The sequence below is a fragment of the Fukomys damarensis genome, unplaced genomic scaffold (genome assembly GCF_012274545.1).
Source record: "Fukomys damarensis isolate Sample0158 unplaced genomic scaffold, DMR_v1.0_HiC HiC_scaffold_1, whole genome shotgun sequence".
Classification (NCBI taxonomy): domain Eukaryota; kingdom Metazoa; phylum Chordata; class Mammalia; order Rodentia; family Bathyergidae; genus Fukomys; species Fukomys damarensis.
Window position 1 is genome coordinate 23,968,268 of NW_022900913.1, and position 11,029 is coordinate 23,979,296.

At 34.0% G+C, this 11,029-nt stretch overlaps 1 protein-coding gene across 1 annotated transcript in view; it reads left to right on the forward strand.

Annotated features, from left to right (window-relative positions):
* The window catches only part of Cdh6 (cadherin 6), a 132,187-nt gene that overhangs the window by 106,519 nt on the left and 14,639 nt on the right, over positions 1–11,029 (forward strand). Inside the window, exons 4-7 of the mRNA XM_010605422.2 lie at positions 101–220; positions 2,175–2,342; positions 4,775–4,962; positions 6,857–7,110. Of these exons, the coding sequence (XP_010603724.1) occupies positions 101–220; positions 2,175–2,342; positions 4,775–4,962; positions 6,857–7,110 (730 nt within the window). The remainder of the gene's footprint in view (positions 1–100; positions 221–2,174; positions 2,343–4,774; positions 4,963–6,856; positions 7,111–11,029) is intronic.

The following is an 11,029-nucleotide window of genomic DNA, read 5'->3' on the forward strand; positions in this document are numbered from 1 at the left end:
AGCTCTGTATAAAATTAAACTGATGCTTCCTCTTTAGGAATATGCATTATGAAATAATGAACCCTTCCTTTGTCTTCAATCTATGTTTCTGTCATTACAGGCACGTTTGTTGTCCAAGTCACTGCAACTGATGCTGATGATCCAACGTACGGGAACAGTGCTAAAGTTGTCTATAGCATCCTACAGGGACAGCCCTATTTTTCTGTTGAATCAGAAACAGGTTAGAATTCTTTTTGGTCTTTTTTTTTTAACAATCTGTAATTGTAATTGCTACACTCTGCTGAGCTAGCATATTTTTTAATAAAAACAATCAGTGTGATTGAATTTTCTTGTATTCCTCTGACAAACCCTAATGATATATTTGCAAGCACGACATCAGGATCATTTTAATCAAGAAATCTGACAGTGAATCTTTCATCCACCATATTTATATAAGTAGGTTCAGACAAATTACACGTTCCTTTATTTTTTCTTCCAGTTTGGGGTGAAGCTAAAAGACGAACCCTTTCTGATAGCTAGTAGGGATGTCGGCAGACACACTCCCTCTTCCTTTTCTAGTTATTTGATAGGACTGCACCTCTGTACTCTTCTCTGATGCTGGGCATATGCATGTGACTGATTTGTGCAAACACCAGATGGCTGGCGATGATGCAAGCATCGTTTATAAAGCTGCTGTAAGAGGGCCTCAGACCTTTCCCTGACACACTAATCATGGAAACCTCTGTTGAGATGGGTTCTTCAGCCTGAATGGCCCAGTGTTACCAAGAGCAGAACTTCCCACTTGTCTGTTCAGAGCATGAACAACAGTTAAACTAGTTGTGTAAGCTACTGAGATTTTACATTGGTTGTTGAAACATTATTGTCTAGCCCAGCCTAACTGATAAGACCTTAAAATGGAGTTTTTACAAAATCCTTTTTTCAATGTCTCATTATCCCATTCTATATTTTCCCCACAAAGTAGCATATTATCAGATGATGATGTTTTTTAATAAGTGGCAGAGATATGGTAAATTCTATACATATTCTTGCTTTCATAATAGGAGCCAAGTTCTATTTGTGTGTTTTTCAAGCATCCATTATTTTGGTAGAAACCTTTCTAGGTTACTACATATAGTTGGAGATCTGTGTGTTAAAAAGTGCAGTTAACTTGGAAAGAATCCCAAGGAGTTGAGTTGAAAAACAATGAGAATTAAAAATTAGAATTATTCAACTTAAAAGACAAATGGCTAAGGTGATTTGCTATGTTTAAATAAAGAAGCACTATTATTTGGAGAACAGAAAGCATCTGTGCTTAGAAGCCAAGACTATAGGATTAAATGTGACCTGTTGTCTGAGGTATTCTTGTTTAAAATATTTTTTAATATATTTTCAGCTTCATTAGTTGTTAAGTACTGGAACGTGTGACCGGAAAAGGTTATAAAGTCTTCTCCAGTGATTTTTATTTAAAGAAAGCTAATTTAAGCATAAACCCTCTGTAGTGATTAAGCAAACTTTTAGAATTTCTTTTAATTAATTATCTTAGAGCTTCCTACCAATAAAGATAAACTTAACCTAACTTTAAAATGTTGGTTACTTTGGGGACCAGTTAAACAAATGTTCACATCAGCTTTAGGAAAATCTAAATTCTCAAATATTATACAAGATGATAACTGTGAGAGAAATTATGCTTTTATTAATACCATAGTTTTATGGTTTAGAAAATTTTCAGAACATTCTATACAGAAGGTATATTTGAGGAGCAATTAGCCACTTTAGCACTGTAAAACACAGAAGTCAGTTCGAGGATAAGGCTTTCTTAACAATGTGCTCACAATACACCATAATGTCATTAATCAAGCAGCTGCTGTAGTATATGCCCTTATGGCACATGCCATTAGATTGCTGTCTCTAACACCTAATATTTATACTACTTCTAGTCTATACTATTGTGGGGTTTGACTTGTACTTACTTTTTATTCTCCTTGTATTACAGGCTTTTAAAAATGTATCTGTCTCCCTTGTGTGGTTATAATCAGCTTCAGTATAAAGGCTGTATATAACCATCTTTGTATCACTGTGACATCTACCTAGTGCTTTGTATATTATGGGTGACAGTCTGTTTGTTTGCATAAATAAATGATTCCATAAAGTATTCTTAATGCATCCCTTTCCACTCCTAAATTCTACGTCCATAGGTATCATCAAGACAGCTTTGCACAACATGGATCGAGAAAACAGAGAGCAGTACCAAGTGGTGATTCAAGCCAAGGACATGGGCGGCCAGATGGGAGGACTCTCAGGGACCACCACAGTGAATATCACGCTGACCGACGTCAACGACAACCCTCCCCGATTCCCCCAGAGTAGGAACATTTGATTGAATGGCTTTCTTCTATGCATTTCATAAAATTCTAACCTTGAGAGTATTTATTTTCCACTATCGTCATTAATGTCAAAATGCACAGACTTAGTAAGAACTGACACTTTTATTGAAATTATTAAAATGAGTTGACAACACCACTTATGCTCAGGAAGTATGAACATTTATGTTCTGCCATTGGTAATTAGCTAAGCGATTTCCAATATGGCTGTAGTTTTAAAAAGCAACATCATTATTTTCTTTTTCCTTATTAAAAAGACTACCAGAGACATAAATTTGCTTGTGCAGAACATATGTATACCAGCATGCTGCTATTTGTTAGGAAAAAACTGACTTTATGTTTTGTGAACTTAATCAGGCATGTAATCTCTCTTAAATCCTCACAATGCTTTGTAAGGAAAGGATTTATCATTTTCCTATTTCTAAAAATATGCCTGTGGAAGCAACTATGTACTTAATCCATCTGTAATGAGAAATAGTTTTCTACATTATGGCTAATTGAGATACTGAAATCATCTCTACAATTATTAACTTTTATGATTAAATAAAAAGAAAGAAAACATACCTGGGACCATAGACTTTGTATCAAGCAGCACATAAGACTCTTTTCCTCTTGCCCAATAGGAACTGGTTTTAATGCAATTTTCTAGCAAGAACAAAATCTCATTCTGCCCAGGATCTCCTAAGAAAGTTATCTCAGTCTGTGAATAGAAAACCTACTTATTTTATCAGGGAATTTTGAAAAGATGGTCAGCTAATATGAACTTTCATAACAATGGAGATTCATATGAATCAGTAGAAAAGAGTTTAATCCTCTTTGTTTTTTTTTCAAGGATTTAATCAGAGCTAGCTAAATGCAAAAACAGAATAGGTAATCAACTTTTTTTTTTTTTTTACATAAGTGGGACAAAAGTTTTATGGGATACAAAATTTCGCCAAAAAGGCCTGAAAATATCACGATAACTAACATTTTGCCCAAAAATTCATTTTCAGTATGGAAAGGCCCTGGAACTTACGGGAAATATCATTCACGCCACTCTTTCTTCACCTAGCCTGTGACTTGTTGCTAGAAAGTGTGCTAAAGAAAGAGGACAGACAATATAGAATGAGGCCCTAAAACTTGGACTTGAATGCATTGGAGAAACATGACCTATTTTATCATTTTACAAAGAATACAATACTCCGGGAATTGATACTATTGAAGACCCATACTTTAGTGTTATCACAGTCTGGTTCATTTCTAAACTATTCATATGAATGGTTGACAAAATATAATGAGTGAAAATAGAAACACTTCTTTTTACAACTTTATTTTATTAAGTTCTAATTACACGCTGCCTTGTCAGATTTAAGCTGAAATTTACAAGTAGTTGCCTTAATTTTGCAACATGAGGACATAACAAAAGTGTTTATCTTTGCAATACTGTACAGGTTTTGAACTAGTAATTAAAGTATGGAAGAAACCTGTGCATAGAAAAATATTGTAAGAAAATTTAAAAGAAGGAGTTATCCAAAAGGGAAAATATGAGAGCTTTATCGTGTAGCCTATTTACCATGTCCCTAGCTCTGCAACTGGCTGTAGCTCTCCATATGAGTAAATGGATGGCTCCTTGTACACAGACTCCAAATGACTATCATTTACTTCTACCTTCCGCTAGTTTGTGCAATGACAAAAGGAACTCCTTTAAAGAATACCTAGCAATTGACTTCAAGATTAAGCTTCAGTTAAGTTCTCTCTTCTCTCTCTTAGATTACATTCAGAGAAGGCTTCAAAACCTTCTGCTCCCTCCTCAAGCACTTCACTTAGTCTCACGGTCACACCATAAACTTGGAAGCCTGTTTAAGGGACCAAAATATATATATATATATTTGCAAGGAGATAAGACAGTAAACAGAAGAAATATTCTTAAAATCATAGTAGCCACAAAATAAGAAGAATAGAGCATCATTTATTATTTTGAAGAACGAATATGCTTTTAAAGATAAAACAAATCTGCTTCCAATCCATGGTGATGTTTTATAGGAAAATGGATTTTGGTTTTACAGTAGTCCCTTGTTAGCTATGGTCTCCCTTACCCATTGTCAACCACAGTCCAAAAATATTAGAAAGAATATTTCAGGCATTACTATTTCAGATTTTGTATAACTTTTATGATAATATATTATTATAATTCCCCTAGCTTTTATTATTAGTTATTAATTTCTTACTGTACCTAATTATAAATTAAATTTTATCATGAGTATGTTTGGTACAGGGAACAACATAGTATACCAATATGTAGGGTTTAGTACTAGCCAGTTTCAGGCATCCACAGGGGGCTTGGAACATATTCTTCATAGGAAAGGCAGATTTAGCTTATTTTTAAAGAGTGCCCTTGGTCTGTGTTTGACTCATATCTATCTGGTGGTTAATAGGTACATATCAGTTTAAAACTCCTGAATCTTCTCCACCGGGTACACCAATTGGCAGGATCAAAGCCAGTGATGCTGATGTAGGAGAAAATGCCAAAATTGTATACAGTATCACAGACGGTGAGGGGCTGGATATGTTTGATGTCATCACTGACCAGGAAACCCAGGAAGGGATTCTAACTGTCAAAAAGGTAATGCTATTTCTTCAATATCATCTGAATAAATATACTGTTCTCTGATCTGTTTTCAGGTTACCAGGGGCAATTCACATCTCACATAAACATTTCCTTTAGATTCTTATTCCACCAAGTTTTTGTTTTTAATAGCCCAATTCTAATTATACTGATATCTCATGGGTTGGACTTTAGAGCTCCAAAATAATATAATATATTCATGAATTCTATACTTTAAGCAGATTTTTTTACTGAAGTAAATACTGTAAACAACATACATTAAAACATGTGAAATAAATAATATAAATGAACAGACAATGCTATACATCATTCCAAGTCCTGCAGGTGCAATCACACTTAAAACAGAGATCTCTGCTCTCCTAGAACTTGCAGGTCACAGAGAGAAAAAACAAAGAAGCAAGAAAATAAATGCAAGACTGTGTAATTGCATATTGTGATGTCCACTTTAAAGCAAAAAAAGATAATGGAAGAAGTGATCCAAATGACCTAAAATTAGAAAGAAAAGACCTATAAAGACCATAAATTTAAGTAATACAAATTTCCTGTGGCTTTTAGCCACTTTCTGAAACACAATGATAACAAATCTTTTATGTGCTAAATTCTTGTTTTCACCAATGTACTTAATGCATTATTTTACTGTCAAAATTTTCTAGTACCATAGAGCAATATACCAAAGTGTGACAAAAGTTAAAAAGCAATAATAAATGTAAGGCTAAAAATGTTAAATGTGGTTAATGTTTTAATGATTTCTCTTTTATTATATGTAGTATAATATTTTCTCCTTCCTTTAACACATTGTTATATTTAATGGCAAATATAAGCTTAGGTGGATGTAAATAACAAAAAAAAATTCCTCTTAAGAACATGTCTTAATATCTGGAAACATAATAAAACATGTTTCAGTGACACTCAAGCCAATATTTTATACCATAATGTAACTAGGGAACCCATTAGTGTTCATTAAACTTTTTGATTTTTGTGGTGCTTCTTCAGATTCAAACTGAAGTTTTGCCTAGCCAACTAAATCACATTCACTATCATCTTGATTAATTTTGTTTCTAGTGAGCCTTGTTATATTATCATCTAAAACTAAAAGTCAGTAATAAGCCCTTGGATCACTGTGTCTCCAAAGGCGAAGAGACTCTTCCTAAAGATCTTTGACAACCGTACTCATTCCTTTGGTAAATAAAAAATCCAATTCCCTTATCAGGATATCATTCAGAATATTTTATTAACTTATGAAAAATAAATCTTAACCTACTTTATTTGAATAAGGAAGAAGAAATTGTGATGCAGATTTCTAGCTGCACCTTAGTCACTTGGGTGGAGGGGTAACATCCCCATCCCAGGTACAATATTTTGGTTTAACAGACCAGAGTAGGGCCCAGGCATTGACATATTTTCAACACAGTAGGTACAATTAAAGCCAGATGTGAGAACATCTGACAGAATAATCTACTACAATTTACCAACTTTCCCATGATGATAGATTCTGGTCAAAGACAAGGATTATCTTAAAGGAGGGGGTTAGGCTGTAACAGATTCCTGCTTCCAGTTTCTGGGAGTGGATGTGCCTGCTGTGTATGATGGCTGGCACCTCAGCACTCACTTTAAAGAACAGCAGTCATGATTCTGGTCCATGCTTTGTGAGGGTTATGTGGCATCCGAACTCCTCCGTAGATGGTGTAATAATTCACCTCCTAATGGTCTAAACTGTGGGAAAAAATTAATTACACCTGTATTTACTTTCTTGGGCCTCATATCAAATAATATATAGTGATTTCTGTAAGTAACAGTCACATTCCATTATCAGAGATTTGCACACAAAAAAAGTTCATGAATTGGCTTTCTGAATCTTGGCTGCTTTAAGCATGTCACTTTCCTTCCCAAGCTCTTGGACTTCGAAAAGAAGAAAGTATACACCCTCAAGGTAGAAGCCTCCAATCCTCATGTAGAAGCCCAATTTCAATACCTGGGTCCATTCAAAGATTCAGCCACGGTGAGAATCGTAGTGGAGGATGTCGATGAGCCACCTGTCTTCAGCAAACTAGCCTACATCCTGCAGATAAGAGAAGACGCTCAGATAAACACAACCATAGGCTCAGTCACAGCTCAAGATCCAGATGCCGCCAGGAATCCCATCAAGTAAGCAAGCTTCTGCGACATCTCTTTCCTAAGTCTCAGTGATGTGTATGCAAATACTCACCTGCGCATTAGGAAAAAAAAGGATCCCTTTTTTTCCAATAACACAGTTCCTGAAAACCTACTCCAAACAGCACCTCTAAGTCTCCTTGCTCAGTGCATAAATATTATTTTAGCAGCAACATAAACCTACAATATACAAAGTTTTAAAGAAAACAACACATAAGGTGAGCTGCAAGGAGTTTATTGTTTGCATAGAGGTAGTAAAGTTGATGGAGTTGAACAACAGCCTGCAGCTTTTCTTTTTCAAATTTCAGGTTTTTTCTGTTTTAAGACTTATCAGAGAGTAGAAGGAGAGACAATCCAGACACTGGGCTTGAGAGCCTGTTTCTCAAGTACTGAAAGAACCTATCATGTAATAGAGAATTAGCCTCTATTTGGATGTGCAGTTTTTCCACTTGTAATACAAATAAAAATAGGAAGTATTTCATGCTATGTCTGTGAAATCTAGGGTAAATTAATAAAGCAGAATCCAAATTTATGTCCTGTAATTACCCACTGTTTTCCTTGTAATTTCCTGACACTTTAGTTGTAAATCATGCTGCCAGAAAGCTCATTGCTCTTTGCACTGATGCTTTGAGTACTGCAGAATTTTATGAAAATGCTGGAGTCAACCACCCTCCAGGCCTCAGCTAGCAGCCTAGCTGACAAAATGAGAAAAGTGCAAACCAAAATGCCATTGTGCAAAATATTCCCCATAAATAAAACGAGCAGATTTGAAAGTCACGGGAATTCTGGCCAGTGAGTCCACAAAGCATGGGGGGAGGGGAAGTTGTTTTCCTAGCATTTTAGCCATTGAATCTCCTTTATTCCAATGAAACCTTATGATGCTGCTACAACTAAAATTCAGAAGAGGGCCGGGGATTTAGCTCAGTGGTTCTGCTGCCTGCCTGGCAAGCGCAAGGTCCCAAGTTCGATCCCTGGTATCAAATAATAATAATAAATGAAACTCAGAAGTGCCTATCTTACTTTCAGGAAGTACTGTTAAATCAATGGGTAGATAGGCTCCTGACTTCATGCTACTAGAATACCTTACTCCACCTTGAACTGGACTATGCAACTCAGCAGCAATGTGTTAGGTCCATGGATCAAGGATTTCTCTCTCTCTATCCTTGGTATTATTAACAAGGAAAATGAAGAATGGCTTTCACTTAAATTGCACAAGTGATTTAATTACTTTTACAACTATTCTCTCTGTTGGAGTTTGTTCTAGCTTCCTAAGGAAAAAAAAAATCTCAGCGATTCAGTGTCAAGTCTCATTTATAAGTGTTAGTACTAGAAGTTTACAAATATGAGTTTCAGTTACCTCTTTGATATATCGACTTGCTCTGGATTTGAAGAGATAATGTCTTTTGGGAATTTAGGCTATATTTCTACATCTCTGTTACTTTTTATACCAAATACCATTTTTACTCACTACATTATTTTATGTTGTATGAAAAGTAGTTAGCTTGTCAGATTTGGTTGGCTGTTAGTTAATTTTAAAATTTTTTCCTGCAAGCCTTTCTTTAGTACATATGGATTTGATATATGGATATAGGTTTAAGGCCAGAAATACACATAGATGCATTGGTATATAAGTGCATGTACAAATGATTGCTTTTATAGAATAAAATTCATTCTTATATTAGTCGTTTTGGGTTATGCTAGACATAAATATTGAACACCTAGATGTTAGACAATATGTTAGGTGACAAATTAAGAGAATTCTACCACCAAGATCAATTTATTATTCCATGTTTAACTCTTTAATCACAAAGGTTATTTTCTTCTAAAAGCTTTATCATAAATGCCTTTTGATATCCATGGAAGAATCTTATGCCACTATAAATAACTACTATGAAAATTTTCATCTAAATACACTTCCTTTTCTAACCCTCAAATCTTCCTGACTTAAAGATATAGTAGGAGACAAATTATTTAATCATAGAATTTAAAAAAAGAGGAGTTAGGGTTAAAAAAAGAGCTCCCAGAAAAATGATCTGCTGTAACCATGATGGAATTGATTGCCTTGTTTTCTAATGATGATGATTACAATTAAAGTTATTGGACAGTAAATATCTTTAATAGATATTGAAATTACTGTGAAGTAAAACAACAAAAAGCAAAAAAATGTTTTGTATGCAAACATCTTTCCTAAACAATGCAGGTAGTTTACATTTTCTATTAATTTTATTTTTACTTAGGGATAATTTTTTCATTGAGTTTATTGGCACTTTTTAAGTATACAGTACAGTTACATTTATCATTGGGATCTTGTACCTTTACATGACAGATCTTGGTTCTCATTTTTTCCCCATACCTCTGCCCTCCCTTCACCCTCCTCCCCTATTTACAAAGACTTTGTTTCCATTTTTTCCTTTTCTCATATTTTTTCTTTTCCCTTATTTCCTTTCCCCTACCTTTCCCACTTTCCCTACACCTTTAGCCCTTTTCTTCCCATTTCCCAATGTCAGTTATACAATTTGGATCTTATTTTTTAACTTTCCCAATTAGGGGAAAATAGTGTATATTTTGGCATTTTCTAAATAGTTAATCCCTCTTTAAAACTTAAAGATGCCTCAATTTCTTTATTTTTTATTGAGTTTATTGGTACTTTTGGGATATACAGTACAGTTACATTCATCATTGGGTTCTTGTACCTTTACGTGATAGACCTTGGTTCTCACTTTTTCCCCATACCCTGCCCTCCCTTCACTCCCTCCACCCTCCCCTATTTACAGAAACTTTGTTTCCATTTTTTCCTTTTCTCATAGTTTTTTTCTTTTCCCTTATTAAGCTGCCTCAATTTAAAACTTCCTCATCACTTACCCTTTATTCAAGGCTTGATGTAAAAATGTGATTACTTGTAAAACTTGTAACTTTAAGGCAGGAGGCAAGGAGACAAAGTATGATAAAGATTACTGCTGTATATAATTATAACAGCTTATTAAGGCACTAAGCAGAACTTCTTGAGCTTGACATTTTTCATGAGAAAAGATATGTTCATAGATTAAATTATTAAATTTCTCACAAAGCTTATGAATATTGAAGTTTCCTTTTCATAATTAACTATGCATTATAAATATTTATCATTCTCAAATTTAAAATGAAGACAGGTGATCAAGTACATTCATTGTTGTTGCCTAAATTTTTAATAAATGGTGACCCACACAAAAACAATAGCTTTTTCCCATTTTAAGCTTTTTGATAATAAAAAATTATTTTTTATACCTTAAACACTAAAATTCCAACCTAACCTGATATCCATTTCGAACCTCATTAATTTTCTTTAAAATCAAGTTTAAATACTCTGCAATAGTTGAATGTTTGCTTCATTTAGACACCTTCTCGATATCAAAACTAAATTTTATTAAGGCAAAATATATCATTCATTACAATTCACTACTTATGTTCCAAACAAAAATAATTCCTTGCAGTAGGACCTTGGACATTATATACTATTCTAAATTAGTAACAACTTTGCTTGCAGCAATCATAGTAATTCCACATAGTAATTCCTAACTAGTAAAGGACTAGTTAGGTCATTTACTTTATATTGCTTCTAAGCTCACATTTTTAAACCTCTTATCGTAATATAAGTTTTAAGACTCCATCTGAAATGGGCAGTTGTTTTCCTAATGTCTTTAACATATCAACTTTCTTCAAAGTTTTCTCTTTAATGCTCTTTTCTTGTAAACACACATATATAATTCCCCCTTACGTGGCTATTTAAAAAATAGTCACCCAAAAAAATTAATTGATTAAAACTAATAACAAATTTATAAATAAAACAACAAAAAAATCAGAATTAATGACATTTCTTGTTTGACTGCTAAGATGCTGCTCTTGGTCTCCTTTTTTTTTTTTTTTTTTTTTTTTT